The sequence below is a fragment of the Synchytrium microbalum genome (genome assembly GCF_006535985.1).
Source record: "Synchytrium microbalum strain JEL517 chromosome Unknown SmJEL517_scf0005, whole genome shotgun sequence".
Lineage (NCBI taxonomy): Eukaryota > Fungi > Chytridiomycota > Chytridiomycetes > Synchytriales > Synchytriaceae > Synchytrium > Synchytrium microbalum.
The window spans coordinates 883,535-909,704 of record NW_022158354.1 but is presented as its reverse complement, the minus strand read 5'-3'; the positions used below and the strand labels follow the sequence as shown (position 1 = coordinate 909,704).

Below are 26,170 nucleotides of genomic sequence, written 5' to 3'. Positions count from 1 at the left end.
TTTGATCTCAAAACGTTGGAGCGCCTTGAAGACGCCATTACGCGAAAGCTGGAACGAATACCGAGACATGGAGCCCCAGCTTACTGCTAGCCTTGAAAATGGGCAAATGATGCGGAATTGCAGCTAAAAACTCTCAGTGTTTGAAGTGGCAGGTGAATATGAGACTCTATTCTTGATCTATTAGAGTGGCCGCAAATTGCAAGTCGTTCGATTATGGGGTTTGCATATCAGCTTAGGGCAGCCCAGATTAATGGTCTTGTGTGCTACACCATCAGTGTGATAGGTCCTGGCGCATCCGCCGCAAGCTTGGTCTGTGTCCTGAGATGTGAGATGTCAACCACCCATGATTCTAGTTTTTCCTGTATTAGCTTGAAGAGGTCTGTATTAGCTAGTTTTGGCAGCTTCAACTACTTGCTTTTGTGCTAAACCGTCAATGTGAGTGGTACCGGCGCATCCGCCGCAGTTTGGTACTCCACCTTAATTGGCTACTGCTGGTCGTTTCAACGAAGATAATGTGGCCATAGCCGGTTCCAACCACAGTTGAGAAACACAGAGGACCTTGATGAATGCTTTTGCTACTCTTTTTTGATTTGAGCTAGACTATTGAACGGGATCTTTTTTACTTTGTAGTAAGACGCAATTGGAAAGAAACCCGAAAACCATCTAGTTTACTGGGATTACTGTGACTGTATCTATATCATACTTGGGCTGTTTACATAGAATTAAAAAAATCCAACCAAAAACGATAGATTAAAGTTCCTAACCCTTCAGCCCCTTATATATTTGCATAAAGCCATTAGTGGGCGACACCCGATTCAGAAACACATTACTCTGTCGTTCTACTTCACCAGCCCACGGATTCTTGCCAGCATAATACGTCCTTTCAATCCTTACAGCACTTTCATGCATTTGTAGTATCGTCTGGGTATAATCACCCTCATCTGGATCTGTTATCAGCACCGGTATCTGATCGGCAGAAAAGATCCGTAGTGAAGGCAATGCAGCAGCTAGAGCTGAAGGTGTAGAGAGCATAGGGTGAAATAACACGGCAAGGTCAGGTACTGGTTCTAAAGTCCGATAGTGGCATGTCCGCCATTCATTATAGAGGCCTTTCCATGCCCGTTGCTTTACATCACGACCTTCTACTTCGACCGCATCCCGGTACGGATCGACATCAGGTCCTGTACATAAGATATCTATACCAGAGTGTCCTAGTAATATAGCATCTAAACACCGCGGTAGTACTATGGGTGGTATGCTATCCGGAATATCAGTTGAGGGGAATGTCAATATATGTATACGTAATGGTCGTTTCAGTCTAGACACATCCACGGATATATGCCGTAATGTGAGTGCAATCGTAAATGGATAAGTTACAACATCAGTGAGACACCGATGTAGAGATAGATGAAAGTCCTTTTGAGGGCCTGGTGCATTTGCGGGTGGATTCCATTTTTCACCAAATGGCAGAAACCGGTCAACAAACTGTTGAACAAAAAGGAGCTGAGTTCGTGAATGAAAATGAAATATATTCAACATTTGAGCCTTACTGTCGTCCAATTGTCTACAGCAGCCAGATCTGCTTCTGTAAACAGATTCAGAGGAGGTAGAGATACCGGCCAACCTAATGTTGCCTCGTCGATCTTAGCAAGCTTCAGCCTATCACAAACTGACTTGTGCAGCTTCCAATCTTCCTTTTGGTGCTCTTGCCCACAGTAATCTGAAGATAAAATGATGAGAAAAAAAGCCATACCAAAACTACTCAATGAATGCGAATCAAACAAGGCACTTACAGACGCAGTGACACTTTGCACATTGCTTAAGCCCATCAATTTCACGACACACTACACAAAACATACGAGCCCGTTCTAAAGCCTCCAGTCTCTTTTCAAAGACACCACCAGCAGCAGCTTGCCCTATATAACATTAAATTTAAAAAAAAACATCAACATCAAAGGCAAAAAATACGTGTTTTGGAATATAAACATACGAATCAGTCTCGCCCAAGCCGACATAACAGTCTCAGCACCAGCTTTACTAGCATTAGCCAAAGCATTCATCTCATTAGTAGCAGCGCCCTTCCGTATCCTCGGATCTGTAGATGATAGTCGTATTAGAGCTTCTGGAGTTAAGAAAGCGCCTGGTAGACCAGACGACTGATTTCCTGTCGGTGGCCCCAGTCCTAGAGCACCTAGACGAGCACCTAGCTGCTGCAGCGATCTATTTGATTTACTACTTAGTTCCAGAAGCGATGAGTGTGGTGCATGGGATGCACTAGCTTCTAGTCTACTTTTGAATGTCGTTGGTTGTGCTGGTTGTGTTGGCGATATTGTCGTATTATTACTGCTTCCGTTTACTTCACCATTCGACCCGGCTGGACCTGTACTATAATTCACGCCCTTCATTTTACTAAACGTTCGTGTTGGGATGTGTGGATATCCAGCAGATCCTGGCGTTGGCACTCCATTAACAGCCGACGATATCTGCGTTATGGTACCAATCGTCTGCGGCTCTCGACTAGATTTCGGGGCAGATACGGTCGTTGTAGTGGTTATCTGCGTGATGGTGCCAATAACGGGAACATCTCTAAAAGCTGTGGTTGATCTTTTTGTACTTGTGGGAGAGCTTGCAGCAGATAATGGTTTCTCTTTTTTGGCAGCAGGAGGAGTAGGGGCCGGGGACATATATGAATTTTCTCTGGAATCCACGTAAGATCTCGATTCAGATATGTGGTTGTTCTCTATACCGTTCGAGTGGTTTTTCTTGATTGAGTCTGGTTGAAATGTTGGTTTGTTTGATTCCTTGGGACTAGCAGTCGGGCTGGCAGGAGTTGCAGGTGATATTTTAGCGGAGAAATGGGCAAGATGAGTCACTGTGTGGTCTGGTTTTACGATGTTCGGCGTGTCCTTCTTCTGCTTCATAATTTTTTTGGCAAGTTTTGTTTTTCGTCAAGACACCCAAGCGGATGGTTCGTTCACGTAGAGAAGCCTGCAGCAGACTAGTCGAAACTATATATAGAAAGACGTGGCTGGTTATATCATTGACAGACCATGCAAATGGGATGAAAGAGTTTACTTAATGTTTTGCAGAAACAAAGGAAAGCTTTAGGGAAGGATAAAGTGGGCACTGCTGTGCATGTAACTTGATTTTCAACGAACAATGATGCTCTTCAAGCTAAAACGTGTCACTTGGACTGGCGTTTTCTGTTGCTTGCATCCGTTGCAACGGTCAAGAATACAAACTTCATATCAGAACAGTTGCTTGGATTTGAAGGAGCTTGGACGACTTTTTACGCGTCTTAAATCTCTATCGCTAGACTGTTCGGCCGTTTTAACTCCCAAAGGAACGTGTTGAACATTCACGCTTCACTTCTGCTGCGAAGTCGGGCCAAGAAACAAGTCTCCCAAAAGCCATTCAATATGCAACATGCTATCATAAGTAGAAAATACAAGAGTCCAAATACATAAACAGCAAAAGTCGATCTAGTAATATGTGGCAAAGTGTCCTTTCTCAATCAAGCGCATCAAATACAGTTTGCTGAGGAGTATCAGAGTCCATTCCAGAGTACTTTTCCACACGATATTCCAGATGATGAGCCGCGTGAAGCCTCGTATCGGTGTACGTGGCACTAGATCTAGGTTTCGGCCTTGGTGAAGCAGAGGCTTCAGGTGAGCTAGGCCGAGTTTTGCTCTTTTCGACGTGGTTTTCTCGCCATTCACTGGCCTGGGCTCGTTCCTGGAGACTGTATTTATGCCTGTTGGCCAAGTAGACTTGACCAAACTGAAGAATATGTAGTGTTGACAAAAAAGACCCACGTAGTTGAATGTAATAACCACGACAATGCTACCTGTTTCCGTTTGATTTCATCTAACTGAGATGCTCTCACAGACATTCTCAACTCTCGAACGAGAGCTCCATCATCTTGAGGTAAACCTCCCGGCACTTGATGCCACTCTGCGATAAGCTCTGTCGACTCCGAAGCCGGCATCTTGTGAAAGTGATGATATGGGTCTTCAGGATATACAAAGTACAATCCTACGTGAAAGAACGTTAGAGCAGTTTGATTTCCAAGAGCGCTGCATTAGCTCTGCACATACGATCGTCAGGAAAGTCCTGTATGTCTAACGATTCACTGGATAGTGTTGCTTGCAGTCGCTTCTGACCATTTTGGATAGCTTTTTGGGTCTTTCGATGTGTTTGCGGTTGTTTCGACTGTAAATGGGACCACCTATCGTGGCTCTGTATCGATTGAGCTAGCGAAATTGTAGGTGTTTTAGTTCAATGCCGTATAAATCACCACGAATAAACGAAATGGCAGTACCTGTGACCTGTTCTATAGCATCAGATAAAGCCTGCTTCTTTAATTGAGCGTGCAGTTGTAACCTCGACTACAGATGGTGAGAAGAAGTCAGCCCGAGTAGATCATTGCCTACGGCGTACATGAATCAATTGAAAAATACCCGTAAAGAGCGTTGAAATTCCGTCATTTCATGCTGCCGCCTTATTCGTTCCTCTTCTACTCGTTTGCTCTCAATTATGGCAGAGTATGTAGCCCATTTCTGCAATGGTATGGATTCGGCAGCCCCAAACGAATCATTAAATGTAGGATCAGGCTTCCACCGTTCCACCTTGATGGGTATGTGGAGAGTGTTCAAGTTTGAACTCCAGTCTACATTTTTAGCACTAGCGATCGGCGGTGAGTCTACGGTTATGGCGTAGGATCGGTCTCTTGATGACGGATCAGTGGGTGTTGGCCTCTGTCTATTCCTCTGCCTGTTCATCCTCGTACGTCCTCTAAAGTAAGCAACTAAGAGGTTTTCTGAATGAAAATAATACAAGTTAGTGCTGGTTGCAAAGACGTTGTTACATAGGGGCGATCCAGCAGTTCTATAGCGAGCCGAATCGTTCTTGGGCTTCCTCATGTACTTACACTAGCTTTTGAGTCTGATTTGAGTCTGCAAAGGTGAACGAAAGTATTAACCGACGTGATGAAGAGACGAACATACTCTTTTCTAGACCTGATTACGTGACTTTTCGTTATTTACATTATTTACACGTGAACAGTATCAATTGTGGAAGCTCTCATACAAACTGATATGATTGAACCTGCTAATCCGTAAATGCACATCTGAATTTTGTTTCTTTCACAATTCGGCGTGGTAGACCGACCCGGCAATGTAAGCGCCGCGTCCTATATTTACAATCATCACGCAGACACCCTCGTTTGCCCGGTTGAACCGCTTCTCTTAGTGATCGCTCCTCCTCGTCAAAACTCATAGAAGCTCAACCCAATACAAAGATGACGAACGACTCGGACGATGAGGATGCCTTTCTCAGGGCCGTAGCCAATGCCAACATCTCGGGCCCCAAAGACTTAAAGTCGAAACTCGCAGAGTTGGAGCGTACTCCACTCTTTATGACTGCTCTTCCAACCGATGGACAGGAAAATGTCGCATTCGAGGCAATGCAAGCTCTTCTTTATGATGGATCTCCCGAAGGTACGAGATCGGGATCAGCTTGATATTCTGGTTTGTTTGAAAGCTTGTAATCCAATAAGAAATACATTTTTTGCTGACATTGAATTCTTGAAAAAACCGTAGAGATCGCCACAAACTTCAAAAACCAGGGCAACGAAGCGTTCAAAGAACGTCGATACAAGGACGCTCGTGTATTCTACTCTCGAGGGCTGGATCACAAGTGTGATGACATTGACCTCAATACTACTTTGCTCGTCAATCGAGCTGCTGCTCATATAGAGCTGGGTACGAACTCACAACCAACTAGTTCAATCATTGAATTCATGTGGAGCTGAATCTGTACATTGTAGGAAACTATCGTCAAGTTCTGTTGGATTGTGCAGCAGCTTTAAAGCTATCACCGAAAAACGTCAAGGCTTTTTACAGATCAGCTCGGGCCTGTACAGCTTTAGAACGTTTTGAGGAGGCAGTAGATTGTTGTGAGAGAGGTCTAGAGGTAGCTTCAAGTTCTGCATAGGAATACTTAGATGTCAGTTTTTTTCTCACAATATGTTCTAGATTGATCCAACAAACGACGCTCTGAAACGTGAGTTGGAAGTGATTGAGACCAAACGTGGCGAAGCAGTAAAACATCAAGAGGCTAAGAGGGCACAACAGCTTGAAATACAAGCTCAGGATCAAGCCTTGTCAGATGCCTTAAAGGTAAGAACCATTCAATCTTTTCAAGAACTGATTCTAACTTAGTCCACCAAATCATGTCAGGCTCGAAACATTCGCTCCATAGAAACAGGCTCAGGCATCCACCCAGCCGCAGAAGACCACCACATACTCCTCGACCCAGCAACAAACACCCTCTCGATACCAGTCCTATTCCTCTATCCAGAATACTCACAATCAGACTTTATTGCTGCATTCAACGAAAACGATACATTTGGAGAACACATACATACCGTGTTCGACGATCCTCCACCGTGGGATGCAAAGAAGGAATATTTGCCAGACAAGCTAGACGTGTACTTTGAAACGCGGAATGATGGACACCCGAAACTTGTACGGATTGGACATGATAGGGTGCTCAAGGATGTATTCAGGCATGATGGGTTTAGGATTGTGGATGGTGTTGCATCGTTTTTTGTGGTTGTGGGTGGTAGTATGTTTGCTAAGCAGTTTAGGAAGCTGTATCGTAAATAGATTTTAATTTAAATGCTACGAGCCACATACTTTGATCGTTGGTTGACCTATTTTTCTCATGTGCTCCTTTTCACACCATCACACAAACTCAACACACGAAACTCTACCATCAAACCGATTGCTATATACAAACTCCACACATTTACAACAATGGAAGACAAATCCCACATCCCGAAATACGAACGTATGCCTCAATCATACACTGAACCTGGTGCTCCAATCGAACAAGAACCAGACGAAGACATGGATGCAGAATACAACCCATCACAAGAAGTCGAAGAAGGAGAAATTACTGACGAAGAAAAAGAAGCATCCGACGAAGACACCGAAATGGTTGATGCTCCAACTGAAGAAAAGAACATTATTGATGAAATCGATACCACCATCGATGACAATCAACCAGGCAGCGTCAAAGCTTCAGAAAAGGATGAAGACATTGCACTTGACGTCGAAGAAGCTCAAGAAGAAGCAGAAGCATCAGATCCAAACGTCGTCACTCGAACTGAGATGCCCGATTTTCGAGAATCGACCTTGAGGGCAATGCAGACGCCTGGAATGTATGCTGAAGATGAAAAGTATGACGGTGATGCTGTTTTGGGGGCGGATGATGAGCGTGAGGATCAACGACGTGTGCAATCGTAAGTGTTGCTGTTGTTGAGGCGTACATTTGTATGAGCGATCGCTGACCCTTTTTGGGGTTGTGTAGATACGTGGCTGCCAGTCATCGACACAATCTATCCCGTGAATCCAAGATGAAATCTGCTGAAAGGGCTTCCAAGTTGCATGAAAAGATTACTGGGGTATGTACTTGTTTGTTGGCGCTCATTTCACTTGAAGCAAAAACAGTCAACCTGGGACGTCTCGATATAGTATCCACTCGAAATCAACCCAAATACTGGTGAAGTCATTTTAAACTCGGAAGAATAAAGTGTCTGAGATTGATTTTGCAAAATGTATTATTAGTAGTGTAGTGGTAGTGTATGCACATAGGAAACCAAAGTTTTGTAAGAAGCATAATAAATATAAAAGTCATATGAAATTCCTGAAAATGTCATTTTTTCTACATACGTGTATTTCTATGTCTGAAATGAAATACCAGCTTTCATGCTTGGTATCGCTGTACTACGATCATGCGTGGCAATAGTGATGTGTGGCTTGACAAGTTGATTTGATAACGGCGCTGCTGAGATATGACGGTTGATAGAAATTTATTGCAGTGGTAGTTTAGTGTATGCACATAAGAAACATGTTTTGGTCAAAATGAACGGGTAACTGAAATGTTTTACATATCCTCAGAGTCACACTCAGACTCTCTACGATCCAGCCATGCTACATCATCTTGATGTGTATCATCCTCATCATCCTCCATCTCCTGCTGTTTAGCAATAAACTCCAACCCTCTGACAAATTTGCCAATAACAACTTGTGTCTTGATTGCCTCCTCCAAATGTTTATCAGCACCTCCGAAATGATCTGATTTCAACTGCATGCCCGAATCAATTATCTGTTCACACGTCTTGCGTGCTTTTTGAGCGTATGTGAAGGCTTGACTGATGTTGTTTGTGAAGGCAAAGTATTGAGCTATGCCGATTAGGGCTCGAGTGTGGTACATGGTGGATTGGGAGTGGTGGCGGTGGGTTAAAGATTCGAGGAGTTCTGTGGTACAAGGAAAAGTTGTGTGAGTGTTTGGCAAAAGAGTAAATAAACTACAAGGTCGTATACCTAATCGAGCATGAAGTTCTTCGTCCACATCACCATTATTCTGCGCTTGTCCAATAGCCCTCTCAAGCTGATGCACGCCTCTCGGTTCAGCAGAATCCAAATCTCTGATCCCTCCGCTCTTCCTTGGACTTGCACTTGCTGGTCTTAAAGTTGAACCAGAAGAAGGCAATCCACGACTAGTTGTCCTCCTATTCTGACGTATATCACGATCCTTTTGCATCCGTAACGTAATAAAATCTAATGATGTCGACTTGTAACCCAGTCGAGCAACACTGAACGGATCATCTAGACGTTTTGGCGGACGTGCTGAAGACGGTCGAGAGTTCTTTGATGGTGATTTGGGTCGTCGTGGGGAAGAGGATGTCATGCTGAGTGATCTTGATCGTGCTGCGAATAAAATTCCTTAGTTGGATGTATGCAAGGGTTTGACGAAAGTATGCTTACATGGCGGTCTCATCATCCTCTCGTGTTCCGAAATTAATATATGAGATTCGTGAAGTTTCTTGCCAGAAGGAACACCAAATGGTGGTCGTGGTGTCATAGGCATAGCGATTTCTCGTGTCTACAACAAGTTGAGAGTGTTAGGCACAAAAACATCAAGTAAAAGCTGAAATGAGCCAGCCATCACTCAACAGCACATACCCTGTCAAGTCCTCTAGATCTGGGAGCACTCGAAACGTAAATACTACGATCAAACACCTTTGGCTCAGCCCATTTACGAGGATCACGAGAGGCAGATGAAGGTCTCCATGGTACAGTTGGTGATATCTTCTCAGATCTTGGCCTTGCAGAATTTGGTCTAGATGCTCTTGGAGTCTCATTATATATGCTTCCTATCTTTGAAGGTGTCGTCGATGCCTCTCTTGGTTTTTTAGCAGGCACAGAAGACGACCTTCCTCGACTACTACGTTCAGGAGCTCTACTAGTTCGCCGATACATTGAAAGCCGATCATTAGACGAATAGCTGGATCGTGGTGTGATTTCGCTAGCCAAAGAATCTTGCGATATGATTCTGCCATCTGATGCGACCCTCCATAAAGACGAATGCCGCCTATCTGAATCTTCTGATGCGCGTCGTGATGGTGTCCTAGATGGTTTTGGGTTGCAGACCACTCGGTCTGAATCCTCTGATGCGCGTCGTGATGGTGTCCTAGATCGTTTTGGGGTGGAGACCACTCGGTCTGATTCATCTGATGCACGTCGTGATGGTGTCCTGGATCGTTGTTTATGAGGTGTGACTTGCTGCACCTCGAAATGCTCATCATCAGAGTATTCCGCCTCTACCATCTTACTTTTCGATGGTGATGATTTTGGAGTTGGTTTCCTGTCCATGTCCTCTGACGAATCATTGATTTTTTGCTGTTTTTTCGGTGATGGGCTCTTTGGCTTGAGAGACTCAAGACTCCTGTCATTAGACTGACTACGTTCCCGTCTCTCGTCGAATATCTTTTTAATCAGCGACTGGTTAGAGCTTGATCTAGGAAGTCTCTTGTTTTCTTGTTCTTCTTCTACATCAATTGATCTTGAATTACTTGGAGCTCTCGGCCTTGGTTGAGCATTTGGTTCTGGTTTCGAATTGCTAGCAGCTCGGGATCGTGGTTGCATTTTGGTTTCAGATTTCGAATTGCTAACAGCTCTAGACCGTGATTGAGACACTGGTTCCGGTTTCAAACTACTAACAGCTCTTGACCTTGGAGCAGCTATGGGCTTGAAGAGTAACACATCTCCTGACCCGTCAGACTCTGATACACCACTATCTTTAACATCACGTTTCTCAACCGCCGCCTTATTCACTTCATAAATAGGCGCATCTTTCGTAACAGCTCGTTTCCTATCACCGCCTGCTCTATCTCCTTCACTCAGCAAACTAGATCGTGATCCGTGTGACCTTTTCAGTTTAGGACGATCCCCAACAGCCTTGACTGGGAAATCTGAAGAAGAGAACGAGTCATAGCTTTCTCTCCTCGTCTCAGTGGTTCGTTTGGGTGATGGCTTCTGAACTGGAAAATCATCTTCCATAGTTGATATGTATGGGCTGCGGTCGTATGGTTTGGCTGAAGGTTTTCGTGATCGTAATGGTGCTTGAGATGATGGTTTGGATACTGGTGGTGTTGGTTTTGATATTGGCGTGGCTGATGGAGTTCGAGATCGAGGTGGTTGGATTGAGGTCGTTCTTGAACGACTCTCTGGTTTCGACGATGATAGTTTGTCTATTGATCTACATTCGTTTGCCGGTATACTCCTATCTCGCATCGTCGAGGCAGATGGTACTCGAGATCTCGGGATTCTAGGTGATGCCGATATTTCCTTTGTCGATTTAGGTGGTGATGACGGCGGTACTGGTTTTCTCGTTATGGGTTTATCATCCATTTTTGATTCGTTCTTGGAATCCTTCTCTGAAGGCTTCAACTCCAGTTTTGGTGAAAACGACATACTCAAACCACCCGTTGAAATACCAGCCATTTTCAGACCACCAAATTTGAATACTGAGGGCTGATCAATCGCCCGGGACGACGATACTGGACTCTGTTTACCACTAGGCTGTCGTGATCTTGGTGAACTCTTGAGGTCATCTCCACTCTCAAAATCGCTCTCATAGCTATATCGTTTCACGCCTCGTTTTCTTTCTTCCGGCTTGGGCTGACTCGGTATCTTCTGCTGCTGTTTCGTTCTGGTATCATGACTTGATACTTGTTCCTTCCGTATCAGCGGCGATTTAGGTTTGATGTTCAGGCTCTCTGCACTTGCTTTCATCATATCTGGCTTCTTGGCTGGAACTGGTTTCGATATTTGGCGCCGTACAGGAGCCGAGTACTCTGAATCTGAATCAGATTCAATCCGCTGTATATTCTTGGCTACAGCTTTAGCAACATTCGATTTTGGTGATGGTGCTTGACCTTGTCTCTTTTCAGACATTTTCAAAGACATGTTGCGATAAGTCATTGGCGATTCAACGTCACTAGCGACATCGGTATTAGCACTAGTCTGTCTCGACCTGTTATATGTTGGCACTGTTCGATTTGTAGCAGCAGGAGATTGGTGTGGCGACGGTGATTTGGCAAACAATGATGCTGCTGTATTTGTGTTTGAGAATAACGGCCGTGGACGCGATGCATACCGTCGTCTTGAATCATCATTATCGTCATCCGAGTCACTCAGAGCAATATTTGGTCGTTGAGGCGATGTTTTCGGCTGTCTGGTCTCAACAATACCATCGACACTCCTCTTATGAGTATCTCGTCCTGCATGTTCGGGTGACTTTGAAGGTAAATTTGGTAGTGCACGAGCTCTTGGGCTCGACTTTGGCGAACTTGCGTCTTCAGCTCTTGTTTGCTTTGAGGGTTGTCTGTCTCCTCGTCCACGACGGTTCTTTAAATCATCGGGTAGCCATAAATCTAGTGAGCTAATACGGGCTGGTGCTAGTGAGGTTGGAGCTGGTGCGAGGGCTGCAGATCGATTGCTTTCTCTGTTGATTCTAAATTGATTATTGGTTGGTAAATCTTACGTGTCATGGGCAATATAAGAAATACAAGCAAAACAGAGATCTAATACCGGAGCTCATCATCGCTGCTGGATTCTCGCTCCACATATCTCGACGTCTTTGTCACTGAGTGCTGCTGAGCAAACATTTGTGGTTCGGCAGGTTTGCGAGAAGAAGTCAAAGAAGATTGCTGAGAAGGCTCTCGTTCCCTCTGCTGAGCATTAGGAAGACGAGATAGAGCTTCACGAGCCATCCTGAATAGGACTTATGCGGTTTCTCGTCAAAAGATTCCGATTTTTGAGCAAAAAGTTAAATTCGGAAGTTGATTTTGGACGCGATCAAACAGACATCTGTTCGATTTCAATTATAGTTTATTCAAGATCTCCATGAAAATACATAAAATACATGCTGTAGGCACGTCACTGTGATGCATCTGTACTAACCACTTTTTTGTCAAGAATTCAGACGCAGCATCATCATCTACAGACAAGATGCAGCGAACTTTTGCAAGGCAGCTACTCCTTGCTGCTCAAAGGCAACGCCCAGTACTCTCCACATCTAGAGCACCTCGTCGCATCGACTCCAAAACGTCGAAAATCGAGTTTTCATCAACGAGTTACTATAGAGCCAGCATCAGCCCCACGATCTCTCTAGATCCGCAAACAGAACTAGCTAAAGAATGGTTTGAAAAGGGCGCTCGAGCATGGCAAGAAGGTCAGTGTTGTTTGACATTTTGCAAATCACATTTTTTTGAAAGAAGCTTAACACACACGTTTCCTATTTTCAGGCGACTTGGAAAATGCTCTTGACTGCTACGAGAAGAGCGCATGGTCTAAACCCACTGCTGATGCCGTAAGACTGCCAACTTGTCTCGTACAATACCTCACCTCAACCAATCTCCTTTTTTTGGTCTAGTACTTCAACGCAGGCAACGTTCTGCACTCCATGGGCCAACACGACAAAGCAATCGACGCATGGAAACGGTCCTTGAACTTGGATGACAAGAGGCCGGACGCTCATGTAAACATTGGAAACTGTTATGCTTTAATCCTGAAAGACTTGAAGCAGGCTATAAATCACTTGGAGAAGGCGGTAGCACTTGATCCAACAGATGGCGAGATTAGATTTAATCTGGGTGCTATATTGGATGCTACTGGGGATACGGAACGGGCGATAGAAGAGTATGGTGCTGCTGAAAAATATGGAGTAGAGAGAGCTAAAGTCAATTTAAAAAACGCCAAGATTAAGCTGTTGGCAAAGAAGGCTAAATCTGATGGTACTGAGTCCAAATAGAAGGGGTTTCGGGATAGTTTTTGCATGCTAGAATTGTAACTTTATATTATCAAGAGATGCTCATAAGTACTATGTGAATTCTGTTTTTATCGAATACCACCACCCACAATAGATGGTACAGTCACATCACCTTTATCCGTCTTCAGAATACCAATTTTACCATCAGGCCCTGTGAATGTTGCTCTCTTCTGAGCATCTGTCTTGAGCAATGGCACAATACCTTCCCAAGTCTTCTTTTTGGGATTTAATTGAGCTTCTGGTGTACCAGGATAATTCTCCCAAAAAGCTTTATCTCCTGGCTTTGAGCCTGCTGGTGGTGCTAATAGTTCTAGTTTGCCAGAAACAGGATCCGTACATGCCAATAACATTGCTTGCGACTCAACTCCTCTCATCCTAGTGTATAGAATGTATGAGTGATGTTGTTTTTTCTTTCTACCAAACTCACAGTACTTACTTTGCTGGTTTGAGATTGCATACAAACAGACATTGCTTGTTCAGCAAGTCATTTGCATCTGGTATGTACTTTACTAGACCGCTGACAACAGTCCTAGTTTCAGTGCCCAAATCAACCTCTTCCACATACACTAAATACAGCAAAATATCTCAGTAACAGACACTCCACACTGGTTGTTTGTTTGTTTTGTTCGTACATGTGTCGGCATCCTTGTGTTTCTCAACCTTGCGAATCAGCCCAACACGAATATCGACCTTGCTGGGATCAACGACATCATCGCCTAATAGTCAAGAGCGGATGAGCTAAAATTTCAATGAGAAAACCCCCCGAAAAATACCTCCAGCTGCTTCTGGTGGAACACTACTAGCCGCCTTCTTCTCCACTTTCTCCTTCCCCTTCTCCTTAGCCGGAGCAGCAGCAGCCTCCTTCTTGACTTCCTTCTTGTCTTCAGCTTTAGGAGCAGCAGCAGCCTCCTTCTTCTTGCCCTTCTCTGCGGCTTTATCATCACCCTTAGCATCACCCTTCTCAACCTTCTTTTGCGATTTAGCATTTTGTTCAACAGTTCCCACATCCCTCGTTGCATTGGTATCAATAACGACCAATGGTATCGATACATGATGTCCATGAGGGTTTAACTGAGCAGAATGGACGAGATGCTGTATCAAATCAAACCATCTTACAAGATTTGGCGCCTGGTCTTGTAAGGTGGGAGCGAATCGTTTCATTGGTATGTGGAGAGCGGCGAAGAGAGAGATATCTGCTACAGTGGGTTGGTTTGAGACAATGAAGGTTCGTTTTGTCAAGTGGGTGTTCAAGTCCTGTATGTGATGAGAAATAGGTCAGCAACAGAGGTCATCTGCGTAAACTGGATCTGAAATGTACCATGAATACAGCATCTCTCTTGTCTGCGACTTGTAGCGATGGGATGATGGTTTTTTGAGCAGTTGACATCCATTGAAACACCTGCGACCAAATTGAATGGTAAGATTCACTATTGACTGGATCAGCAATTCAATGAGTAGCTGTGCATTACTTCCGCCTTGTCTTCGGTCGAGGCTCCTAACCATTCATCCTTGCCAGCATTCAGGACCATTTGATGCATGGCAGCAACAGGGCTTGATGGCAGAGCTTGCTTGTTGGCCTATTGATATGATGCGTGAATTAGAAAAAAGGATAGTTTAAGGCGTGTTTGAAACCAGCGAAAAAATTATCAATGACAAAGTGTATGATGGAAGCTTACTTTGTTGCTATCAGTGAATCCCAACAGGTCTGACACTAGAGTTGTACTATAATCAGTCATGACGCGTGAGGATGTGGCCGCCAGTGATAGTGACCTTGTAGTTGCTAGTCGACTGACTCCTGAAATCATAAATCGAGCCTGTTGTGAGGATGTTTGGGCTCCTTTTAGTTGTTTACCGTATCAGAGACAGCACTTCTACGCGTTATGTAGGGATCTTAACAAATTGGAGTGTGCTTTACGCGTTAAACCAGTCTGGGAGTCATATTCGTCTCTCATCGTCCCCGTCCAATTGCAAAAACAAAACTCGCCGGCAGACAAGGAGACTTTGAGACAAGGCGGACATATCAGTCGCTTCTATTGACGCTTGCTGTGTCAAGCAGTTAATATCGTTGGTATAATTCCTATTGGTCTGAACTCACACCGAACAGCCACCTACAAATATCAAGACATGTCTGTGGCAGCCATGGCAAATGTCAGAATGGTCAGAGCACAATGGGACTATGATGCTCTAGAGGTACACTGTAGATTGGTATTCAATTTAAAATTGCATCTTATTTCTCACGCTCACTTCACATGTTCAAAACCATTTCGCACAGGACAATGAGATATCCTTCAAAGCTGGTGACATGATCGAGCTTATCGAAGCTCACAACGACGATTGGTTTGAAGGAAAATTCAAAGGTGTCGCGGGCTATTTCCCTGCAAACAGAGTCGTCCCTGTAGATCCTGGTATTTGTGTTTATGGGGGTGATTACCGCTGTGTGAACATGTATACTCACCATCATTGGTTTATAGAATCCGACGTGGTAAATTTACGTTGATGAATAGATTGCCGTACTGTTACTAAACAGGAACCTCGATTCTGATTTGACTTAACAATAGCTGACTCCAGACGGAAGGATTGATGGTGACAATCCCTTTGACGATGACGATCCACCACCGGTTGGTTCACCTGTCTGTTACTTCTGTGATTATCGATCACCAAATACTCAGATTCCTTAATCTCCTAGGGTGCTGAACCAGTATGGAAACAAGTCAAGAGTCCAAACGGCGACACGTATTATTGGAATGTGAATACTGGCGAAACGACATGGAAGGCACCACCTCAGAACGAGATATTAGATGAAGGTCCTGCAGTATATGAAGCTGTACGTGAAAATATGTTCATGCTCGAGAACAAAAAACACCATATAGATGAGGTGTACTGACACAAAAATCATCACACGCTTCCCTTAGGACTCCTCATCCTCCAACAACCTGGCACGTGTAGAGTCAAGGAATACGCTACGGTCATCCTTCTTTGGTTGGGAAACTGATATGAATATTGAGCCTGCTATCAGTGGATTGTCAATCATGATGGTGAGAACTTTGTGTTGCGACAAAACAAGGACCCCATTTTGACTGGACTGGTTTGAAACCAGAGCCATCACATTCAGTTCACTTATAATATTTATTATTTGAAAACAGGATCAATTTGATTCTATTCCACCTGAATTGATTCGACGAGAAGGAGGGCTGGGAAAGAAGTTGAAAAAGGTTGTTGGGGGCAAAGAACCAAGATCACAGCAATCTTGGAGGACATATTGGGGTGTTGTGTGTATTGGATGGCTGGTCTTGTACAAGGATCCACCAAACAAGAAGGTATGTTTCTGGGCGTTCCAGTCGAGAAATGGAATATGCTAAATCTTGTTGAAGTTTTTTCGCTCACTTTTATCCTTCGTTAAAAATCCAGAAACCAGAAAAGGTGTCGCCGGTAGACATCATACCTCTGGTAGAGGTTACTATAGAATCTGCTGGCAAAGATCAAACGAAAAAGAAGAATGCTTTCGCCCTAAGCATAACAGGTGGTGCTCAATGGCTGCTGCTACCATCGAATGAAAGTGAGGCAAGCAAATGGATACAAACCATCAAGGATTCTGCAAAGGAGTTTTGTACTGAGGACGAAGTGAGTATGCAGTGACTTTTAAGGTTGAATTGCGGTATCAGAAGTACTAATGAGCCTTACCTTGTAGTATGACTCGGGTATTCACCAGTTCCTAATCAAGTTTTTTTGTTTTGTTCCCATTTTCCAACCTTTTTTCTCTCTTCCCTTCAAACTCAGCTTTGACCAAAGTGTTTTGTAAAGATATGTCAACTGTCGAAAAGGAACAGATGGCTCGTCAAAAGAAACCTCAAGCTCCCGCTTACAAGGCTCCAGCACCCGAAGAACGAAAACCAGAAACCAAACCCAAACGTGAGTGTCGTTCCATTGAATTCAAGAAGACTGATACCAAAACGACTGATTCTCGTTACCTTAATTACAGCGACCAAGAGAGTAGATTCAGCTAGTGATGACACGGACAAGTCGAATGTCAGAGCCAAATTAGGTGGCTTCTTTTCACGAAACAGGGTAATTCCTAGGCTGCTGCCAGTTAATGCTTTTTTGCTCAATCTTTCGTATTAGACTGGATCAGAAGATCTCAAGAAGAGCAAGACAAGTCTTGTGGAAGGTAAAGAAATCTTGCAGAATTGCTAAAACATACATCCAACTCAAATAAATTCGCCACAAATAGATCTTGTATTCGGTGGATCGCTGTCTCAACAAGTAGCCAAAGACAATTCACCATATCCATCTGTGGTTGAAGCGTGTATACAGGAGGTGGAACGGAGAGGATTACAATCACAAGGCATTTACAGATTATCTGGAAATGCTTCAACCATTCAGAAAATACGGATAATGTTCAATTCCCGTGAGTTATTCATCTCGATTATAGTCTGCTATGTTGTCTTGTTGCTGGAATAACTATTGACTTGTGTTTTTGGATTACTATTAGAGGAAGCTGTTCGGTTTGAGGATGAACCCGATATCAACGTCGTGGCAGCTGTGTTGAAGTGTGAGTGCACATTAGGCGTGTTTCGTGCTTTTTTCCCTTCATTTTACGCCTATTGAACCTCCTTTCCAACCCTGTTAGTATACTTTCGAGAGTTACAGAATCCATTAGTACCATTTGAATTCTATGAAGAGTTTATCGAAGCTGCAAGTATGTCTTGCCTGTCTTCGTTCTAATGCTCAACATTGACTATATGTTGTCATCCTATTTTTGCCAACATTTCTTTCGCAATCTCGCCTAGAAATATCCGATTACAATGAACGGTTGATGCAAATCAAGGCATTGATTCATTCACTCCCAAAATGCAATTTTGAAACATTCCAATACCTCATTCAGCATTTACAAAAGTAAGCGTTTTGGGGTTATTGAATATGCTGCATGGTTTGGACTTCTCTAATGATGCACATTCTGCTTTATTTAGGGTGGCAGCAGAAGGAGAAATCAACAAGATGGAGCCTCCGAATCTGGCCATTGTCTTTGGGTATACTGGTGTATTATCCGAAAAGTTTTTTTGGTCGCTCATCATGCCTCTTTTATTTTTAGACCAACACTTATACGAGCACCGGAAGATGGCCAGACTGCCATGATGAATATGATGAATATGAGTTTCCATAATCAGATTGTTGAGACTATTCTGGTACAAGCAGACTGGATGTTCACAGCGGTGTGTAAAATGAAGGTCGTGGCACATAAGCATTCATTACTTGCTTTACTGAACTTTTTTTTGGGTCGGATCCTAGGACTCGGACGATGAAGGAGCCGCTCAGTCATGAACACATGTTCGTTTCGTGGTCTTGAACATACTTTATACCTGGTGTAACTGCATCAATGAAATACAAACATTTCGTTTTTAAAGAGGAGGAAAAAGGGCTTCGTTCTGCAACGACACAACTTTCGTTTTTGTTTACGCTTTTGATGTGGCGTTCCATTTGGTTTAACTTTGCTATTCGGAGAAGGTCTCATAAGGTCTCATCAGCTGATTCCATCCTTAGCAAGAGACCAACGATTGCACTGGTGCTCTCAAGGTATGATCAGCCTTTTCATTTCAATTCAAATTGTTATTTTTGACACTCACACTACACATTTCCATTTCTCGAAGGACTGTGAGACATCATTCGAAGCTGGGGACATGAGTGAGCTTATCGAAGCTGACAGTGAAGATTAGTTTGAAAGGGACTTCAAAAGGGTGGTTATTTTATAAGGGGTTGGCCATCACGATCGTTGTATGTGGGTTTATGGGCTAGGAAGGAGGAGAAGACGGGGGAGATGATGAGGAGGTGGTGTTGCTAATGATAACATTCTGCTGGAGTTGTGGTGTATGTCGTAAATCTTGTGTTATCGATTGCGGTCAGACATTAACACTCATTCACATTACGGGTGGAAGGAAGGGATCAGATGCACTCATGCTGGTTGTAGCATTCTGCTTGAGTGATGGAAGTACGTTACTAATCTTGTGGTATTGCTTGTTCTTCTGAATCCAAACACCAACACGCATTGTACGTTGCTCCTAGAGACGACGAGCAACGGCTATTTGGATTGAGGATGTGGTAATTTTCTTGGTTCATTTGGTGCCCTTGTCAAAGCTCTTGCCTACTGAGAGGCGTGTAAGTCATCCATTATCTGACAGTGTTAATCGTCTTTGAATGTATCTAACACTCATATCTCCTCATCTAGACCTGTATACTACTGTACCATATTTGCACCTGTTGCAAATTTTCGTTTCCACCTTTAAATTTCCGCACCTGTTACAAGTTTTGCAAAATAGTACAGCAGTAGTAGTTGAGTAACAAATTTACAAATGTGTATGTTTTCAGTTTATTTTACATATGTGAGCAACCCTAGAGATTTCATGACAGGTACAAGCTCCACAAATCCTTCACCCAAGTCATTCCACCACTGTACTTGCGGCGTGTCTTCATTCTCCAAGCTTCCCAATCACTTCCAAGTTCATCTTGAACCCTCAAGTCACTTGAAGATTGACCTTCTGTCATTGAGCTGCCGAGTGGAGTAGAGGCGACAGCCTTCACCTGTATGGAATGACTTCCTAGTATACCATCATAAATGGCACTGCAGAGGACGAGCCAGCAGATTGCATTCGTAGCCTATGTGGTCAAGAGGAGGCCAAGTCTACATTTGCTCTAGAATCAAAAAGCAATGAATTGCCTTGAAGCACATACCGTAAAGTAATCGTCGAATTGGCACCTTCTACAGGCATCAGCCATCCTTTCTCGTAGTGTAGAATCAGTAACGAGCGAGTAGAATCGATCAGCAGCATCTTCCTTATTGCCAGTCTCAACCAGAGAACCTATAGGCACAAAAATTAGCCAAAGCAGTGGAGGGACACAAAACGGTTGTGGTGGGCCTCACCAGTCACACCATCCCAGATCTGAGTAGGAATACCACCTGATGCATCTAAATTTATTGTATTGTTTGGTAATTCTGCAGCAGAAAGGTGATTGGGAAAGCCTGAGCCTACATGCTACAACAGGCTTGCCCATTGACAAGGCTTCAGTGACTTTGATCTCAAATCCTATATAGAAAGATATGATCAGGACCAGCACTGAGCTGATCAAAAAGGATAGTTCTTAATGTACCTTCACTAGTGGACATCTGACAAGCAAACATGGATCCGGACAGTAATGTATTAAGCAATTGGTCCGAGCTTGGAACTCGAGCAACGAGAATATCATCCTGAATGGTTGAGAATCGAGAAGACTCGACCAACTCCATGACTTGCTCAAATATCTAAGAATCAAGAAATGAAGGTGAGCCATAGAAAGCTACGATAGGTGTACCACATGCTATTACATACCACGCTGCCATCAGGATCATCTACACTTCCATGGCCACTAATGACGAGTTGCGGAATCTTGGATTTAGACCACGCTGGATGGTGTTGTTGGATACGAGCACGCAACAAGCCATAGATTTCGATGAGGTCCGGTATTCCTACATCAGCAATTTCAGCTCTTTGACCCCACCAGAGAAAAATAAAGCTACAGCTGGATAAGGTTGTACCTTTTGAGGGATCAAACCGGCATATCTGTACAATGTATGGGCGGTTGCTGAAATCAGCCTGACGTCCAGTTTGTTCATGACAAATGCGATTCTATACAACATAAGTTGAAGTCAACACAATCTTGGCACATTAGCACCAGCAATAGGGCCAAAGAAACTGAGACATTTACGTGCTGCAGAGCATGCTCTCTCTTCAATTCCTGGTCCATAAGTACAGCACAAGACTGGTAAAATATCCAAGTTGAACCACAACTTGGCTGGTAGTCGAGAATTCAAGACTTCTGGTGGATTTGAATCGAGTTGTACAAGACGAATAGTTGGCTTCGGAAAGTCATGGATTGTACTGTCAGTCTGATGTGAATTGTGTGTCAAACTGCCTTCCTCGAGAGACGGTGGCGTGTGGTTTTGCACTCGAACCAAGTTCCTGTTCGGACAAAGCATTTAAGCGAACGTTTTATTCGTTTATAATATTCGTGCTGAGAGGTCCAATAAAAAGCGTGACCTATTCAAGCTGAAACCTTTGGGGTGTTTTGCTCACCTGTCTGCAATACCAACACCGGCCGCTTGCACCGAATATTGATGCGTCTCAGACCACTCTGAAATCCAAAGCACAATCTCATCTTCAATCTGCTCCAGTATCTTGCTCATTCCACGAGCGCACGATTCACCTGATGTTAAACTGTGCTGTTTATCAGAGACATCTCGAACATAGTAATCAATGCCTATTTCAGAGTTAATTATGATTATTTACGTAACTTTCAGGCAAGACTCTTTGATTTAGTGACTTGCAAGATGTCCCATCGTAAAAGTAGACACACCACGACAGACTAAACGACAATTCGATCTCGACACCAGCATAGATTGTCTGTAAGAGGCCGTCTGGAGGTGTCCTTGAGAGTTTCGGGATTGCTAGAGATCGAGGCATCCAAGCTGTATTTGGTCTTCTGTCTGGGTGTGTGTGTTGCTAGCGAATGGTGAAGCTTGGAATGAAGTGAAGGCGGATAACATGGGAATTAACATTTAAGAGAAACAATCTCAAGATCGATTGTAAGGTAAAAGCGTCTAGCTGTCCATAAACTCGGCTGGGTGTCATAAAATGCGAATCCCAAAAAATTCACCGAGGTATTTGGAGAATAAGGAATTCTTTATTTGTTATTAGTTCACGGCATTTCAATATTCTCTTGCGACGTCAGAAATCCGGTAATGTGGAGAACAACACAAGACGTATTCATAGAGAGTTGTAGGCCTTGAAAATATATCTGTCTACATCGTATCAACTTCCCCAAAAACATTCATTCGAAGAGAGCAACCATTTCATTTACTACTAATGTTCCTGAAATCAAGTATCTTGGCTGTGGTATTGTGTGCAGCGAGCATTGTTGCAGTGAGTATCATATCACAAACCGAGAAGAGTGTTGAGTGATCTCAGCACACTAACAAATTTGCACATAGGCTCCAACTTCAAATATGTTAACCATGTCGAATAGTCTTGTATCTGATACAACTTCCCTCGTGGCCATGACTGAAGATCTCAGCAATTGTGGTATCAACGACCCTCAACTGAAATCAAAGGTATTGTATCCCGAAGCGAATTTGTCTGAATGGTTTCCACCTTCGAACAGGGTCTAAATTCTGCTTCCTCCATAGGCCATATCAATTGTCAACCTCTTCAACAAGGCAGTAACAACATTCAACCAGATAGATATGGCAGTGTTGGCCTGTGACTGTGCCAACTACGACATGAATGAAATCATGCAGAATGTCACGGTGCATATAGAAGCACCACATTATTCGGCCTACTTTGCTGACTTTGGAAAAGGAGCAGCTGAGAATCCACCATCTGAGGCTGGATTGACTCACACGATTCCACTTGTAGCTGACGCTGCGATGGATTTCAATCAATGGGCTGGCAAGATTGTCAACCGTGTGAAACTATGCTGAGTTTAGAGAGGCTGCGGCGTCGTCATCATAACTCGTATAAGATTTTGATAATTCCAGTGTTGCTGTTTCAAATGTTGGTAGTAGTTTGTGGGGGTATCATCGTAGTCCAATTTCTTATCCCCAAAATATAGACCAACCATCTAAAAATCCTTCAAACCGTGAATCACGGGCATCGAAATCGGAAATGCACAGTTCTCAGATGTACCTGGCAAACACAACCGACAAACAACACACACCAATCCCCAAATAATGCCAAAACAAAAGTCATCAAGTCTTCAAGAGCATACATTCCTTCCCTTATCGACGCGACTGAATTCCAACAGACACTCATCAGATTCCATTGATTCCCAATTTGCGTCGCCGGATAACGACGATAGCATTCCATCTGCATCGAAAAGGAAGGGCATGCCAGGATTTGGAATGATGAATCGAATTAAAGGTGGAGTGGTGGTTCCATTGGGTCTATCTGGAGTTGCAAAACAGAAGAAACCGCATAATTGGATTACGATTGATATATCGAATATCATGCAGCTGTTTGATGTAATGTAGACGTGATTTATGGAATTGTTGGTTATCTAGAATATTTAGACTGATATCTCTCTATTTCCTTTGTTCAAACAGACAACAGATCAGACTCCATTTAGAAAAGGACAACTTGATGGGACGTTTCTAGCCTTTTTGGAAACTGGTAACTAGCTCAGATCATATTCATATCACGTAATTACATCCATTCTCGTGACTGAAACTCTTTTGATTTCTTGTTGTAGAGGCCGAATCAATAATGCTCTCAAAATGGCGAGCCCACGTCCCATCCTCATTCGCTCTACGCATAACACTCCAAGAACTCCCCATAAACAATCCAGCATACCTAGATCGCATCACCGGTGGCGCCAGCAACCAAGTCGAAATCAACACGTGGACTGAGGGCTCAAACGCAACAGAACTGCTTCGTCTAGCCTCATCAGATCTAAGGAGACAGATAAAAGCCAATTTTGTCATTTCGTCGAAACGATCTGGCAACGAAGTACGCAGAACGAGATGGAGTGGTATATTTGCTCTTGTCACAGGACTCATCATATTGACTGCATGTCTGTTTCTTTCGAGACTTGTGGTGCAATCTGGATCTGATGGGTCGAGTGTGTTCTCCTCTTGGAGTGATGTGGCATCTCAGGCGTTGGTCATTGTTGGGTGGTGAGTTTGTTTTTTGATTGGTGATCGTTTTGTTGATGGCTTTCTAAAGGATTGTGTTTTTAAAGGGTGGCCGTATGGCGGCCTGCTGAATTGCTGCTTTTCGCTTGGTTGCCGTCACTGGAAAGGCAACGACTGTTACAAAGGATTGCCGATATGCACGTTGAAGTGGCATACGGATCCTCCTCGTTTGAAGACGAGTCATAAGCAAACGTAACACGTCACAAACAGACACACGCATAAATAGTCGCAAAAAATACATATTGTGCATAGTTTAAATCTATATTCTCGATCAGTTCATACATTTGAGCAAACTCTTCTCTTTACGTCTGCTTGTTTTATGAGGATTTTTTAAAGTAGAGATCGTGTTATAAGAGGGGCAACAACAAAAACGACGAATAAAGATAATACTTCCTGAGGACTACTAAATTTTATGAACGACACCCAAAGACTTCTCTACCAACATACAGCTTTCACTATGGACGTTTCCCTCAGACAACTATTTTAGCGATCCCATGATCACCCACCCACTTCCTAGCAAACTCATTCAATTCATTTCGAGTAGCTTCAACATCGACTCCTCGTAGAGCACCTTCATAGTGATATACGAATCGATTCACATTTGGAAAGATTCGTTTCAATATATGGCAAGTAGTGACATCCAAGAGACGTGCTGCATTACGACAGTAACACATGACGCTCAATTCCAGATGAGTGACTGATTCTGCCATAGTGGGCATTTGATACATACTTGTCATTGTTGATGAAGAAGACGAGATTGTAGATGTGGCCGACGTCTTCATGATTTTATTATTACACGTCTGCATGATGACATCACCATCTTCATCAGTAGCATATATCGTAGTATTGGCAGCTTTTTCCATAGTCTTAAGTATAGCAGCCCATCCTGCAGTGCAAGGAACGACTTGGGAGATCCGTACGTTGACTAGGCTTTTACAATTACTAAAGACCAATGCCAAAGCATGAGCGATCTCATAACCAGCATGATCATCAGAGACATCCAATGCAGTCAAGTTGAGCCAGTTGGTACCTATAGCATGTATGGCTCGAGGTGTTGGTGTGTACGTGATGCCCGAGATGCGTTCCATGAGGGGGAGATGAGTGGTGAGCACAATAAAGTTATCGGCAAAGAGAGTTGGAGATGGGATGTGGAGGCGTTTGAGACAAGGTGTGCGACGGAAGAGCTTTAATACCTCTTCGGTCTTGCAACCCATCCAAACGCACGGTTCGATGATGAGGGAGGCGAGGATGCCGACGTCACAAGATTCTAAAAACGATATGATTCTGGTTTTGGAAGGATGTCAATGAATTGATGCTTTGATTCGACAATGAAGCGATCGATGTCTCGTCTTCTTACCTATTCAAAAGATACTTTGAGTCCAAGGTTGACTGTGCTCCTGGTGCAGCGGTGGCAGTAGTGATGGCAGCTGCTTCTTCGAGATCGAGCCCACGTTGATGATGGTGACGTGTTTTGTATTTTGGATCCGTTTGCTGAATATGGAGTAGTCGCAGTGGAATATTCCATTTCGTCAATAAGCTGAGGAGATCGAGGAGCTTGTGAGGATGGAGCTTGGGGATTACGAGTAGTTTGTACAAGATTGGGTCGCGAGCAATGATCTTCAATGAGCGACATGTCCTGGTATTCGTTAAGGCGTGATTAGTGGAGATGTTTTGATGCAAACCCAATGTCGATTCTCTTCGCTTGTACAGTTCCTTTGAGATTTTAAATAGCTCCATAATTGCCAATTCAGCTTGTTAGCACAAGCGTCGTTGTGCTGAAGATGAAACTTGATTTTGTTTGATATGTCTTTTTCAAGCACCTCCACTCCGACGTTCGGTACAGTAAAAAACGAAGAAAGCCTCATGAAGAGCACACAGGCGTCACTTTACTCGTCATTCTGACAGTTTCCCCGCTTCAAAGGGTGAAAATCAACCCAACGTCTCGTCCTCTTGACACGAGCAAAATCAATTAGACTTCGAGGAGCGAAAAAAATACATACCCAGCCAAGTAGAAGTTGGTGTCCAGAGGTAGATAAGTACATATCTTGAGTACTAGTTCTGTCGGGATGTCGTTAAGCATGCTTATTCTTGTCAGAGTTGTTGGAATCAGAAAACGTGATTATAAGCGAGGAGGAAAAAAAACCTCACAAGAAAGTGAAGTGAGGTTTCAAATCAAAATAATCGTGTCAAACAGCCATATCTCACCTTCAACGCGTCGCATTTATTTCTCCTGTTATCCAGTCAAGAATTATGATGTCAAACAGGTGATTGAAA

At 43.6% G+C, this 26,170-nt stretch overlaps 9 protein-coding genes across 9 annotated transcripts; 5 read left to right on the top strand and 4 right to left on the bottom strand.

The window, feature by feature from the left end:
- Window positions 1-759: 759 nt before the first annotated feature.
- SmJEL517_g01640 (uncharacterized protein) lies at window positions 760-2,921 on the bottom strand (the record flags this gene model as incomplete). The annotated part of the gene is made up of 4 exons (XM_031167568.1): window positions 760-1,485; window positions 1,551-1,720; window positions 1,860-1,916; window positions 1,991-2,921. The coding sequence occupies 4 exons, from the start codon at window positions 2,919-2,921 to the stop codon at window positions 760-762; spliced, it is 1,884 nt and encodes a 627-aa protein (XP_031026599.1).
- Window positions 2,922-3,510: 589 nt separating this feature from the next.
- On the bottom strand, window positions 3,511-4,781 carry SmJEL517_g01639 (uncharacterized protein; the record flags this gene model as incomplete). The annotated part of the gene is made up of 5 exons (XM_031167567.1): window positions 3,511-3,780; window positions 3,848-4,035; window positions 4,098-4,253; window positions 4,322-4,388; window positions 4,461-4,781. The coding sequence occupies 5 exons, from the start codon at window positions 4,779-4,781 to the stop codon at window positions 3,511-3,513; spliced, it is 1,002 nt and encodes a 333-aa protein (XP_031026494.1).
- A 518-nt stretch (window positions 4,782-5,299) lies between these two features.
- Window positions 5,300-6,668, top strand: SmJEL517_g01638 (uncharacterized protein; the record flags this gene model as incomplete). Its single annotated transcript, XM_031167566.1, has 5 exons — window positions 5,300-5,498; window positions 5,601-5,762; window positions 5,828-5,973; window positions 6,036-6,179; window positions 6,240-6,668. 5 exons carry the CDS (start codon window positions 5,300-5,302, stop codon window positions 6,666-6,668), a joined length of 1,080 nt encoding a protein of 359 aa, XP_031026495.1.
- A 150-nt stretch (window positions 6,669-6,818) lies between these two features.
- Window positions 6,819-7,595, top strand: SmJEL517_g01637 (uncharacterized protein; the record flags this gene model as incomplete). The annotated part of the gene is made up of 3 exons (XM_031167565.1): window positions 6,819-7,306; window positions 7,375-7,468; window positions 7,539-7,595. The coding sequence occupies 3 exons, from the start codon at window positions 6,819-6,821 to the stop codon at window positions 7,593-7,595; spliced, it is 639 nt and encodes a 212-aa protein (XP_031026496.1).
- A 4,767-nt stretch (window positions 7,596-12,362) lies between these two features.
- SmJEL517_g01636 (uncharacterized protein) lies at window positions 12,363-13,164 on the top strand (the record flags this gene model as incomplete). Its single annotated transcript, XM_031167564.1, has 3 exons — window positions 12,363-12,585; window positions 12,659-12,723; window positions 12,787-13,164. 3 exons carry the CDS (start codon window positions 12,363-12,365, stop codon window positions 13,162-13,164), a joined length of 666 nt encoding a protein of 221 aa, XP_031026638.1.
- Window positions 13,165-13,250: 86 nt separating this feature from the next.
- Window positions 13,251-15,134, bottom strand: SmJEL517_g01635 (uncharacterized protein; the record flags this gene model as incomplete). The annotated part of the gene is made up of 8 exons (XM_031167563.1): window positions 13,251-13,557; window positions 13,619-13,748; window positions 13,815-13,898; window positions 13,956-14,436; window positions 14,501-14,581; window positions 14,652-14,759; window positions 14,859-15,019; window positions 15,098-15,134. 8 exons carry the CDS (start codon window positions 15,132-15,134, stop codon window positions 13,251-13,253), a joined length of 1,389 nt encoding a protein of 462 aa, XP_031026497.1.
- A 187-nt stretch (window positions 15,135-15,321) lies between these two features.
- On the top strand, window positions 15,322-18,501 carry SmJEL517_g01634 (uncharacterized protein; the record flags this gene model as incomplete). The annotated part of the gene is made up of 19 exons (XM_031167562.1): window positions 15,322-15,372; window positions 15,455-15,587; window positions 15,654-15,664; window positions 15,741-15,800; window positions 15,869-16,006; window positions 16,095-16,217; window positions 16,326-16,499; window positions 16,591-16,803; window positions 16,871-16,880; window positions 16,960-17,091; window positions 17,162-17,247; window positions 17,302-17,347; window positions 17,411-17,587; window positions 17,672-17,731; window positions 17,810-17,878; window positions 17,970-18,075; window positions 18,150-18,209; window positions 18,272-18,392; window positions 18,469-18,501. The coding sequence occupies 19 exons, from the start codon at window positions 15,322-15,324 to the stop codon at window positions 18,499-18,501; spliced, it is 1,803 nt and encodes a 600-aa protein (XP_031026639.1).
- Window positions 18,502-22,936: 4,435 nt separating this feature from the next.
- Window positions 22,937-24,082, top strand: SmJEL517_g01633 (uncharacterized protein; the record flags this gene model as incomplete). Its single annotated transcript, XM_031167561.1, has 4 exons — window positions 22,937-23,227; window positions 23,309-23,375; window positions 23,455-23,878; window positions 23,944-24,082. The coding sequence occupies 4 exons, from the start codon at window positions 22,937-22,939 to the stop codon at window positions 24,080-24,082; spliced, it is 921 nt and encodes a 306-aa protein (XP_031026634.1).
- A 284-nt stretch (window positions 24,083-24,366) lies between these two features.
- Window positions 24,367-25,976, bottom strand: SmJEL517_g01632 (uncharacterized protein; the record flags this gene model as incomplete). The annotated part of the gene is made up of 3 exons (XM_031167560.1): window positions 24,367-25,180; window positions 25,254-25,532; window positions 25,897-25,976. 3 exons carry the CDS (start codon window positions 25,974-25,976, stop codon window positions 24,367-24,369), a joined length of 1,173 nt encoding a protein of 390 aa, XP_031026635.1.
- Window positions 25,977-26,170: the final 194 nt, after the last annotated feature.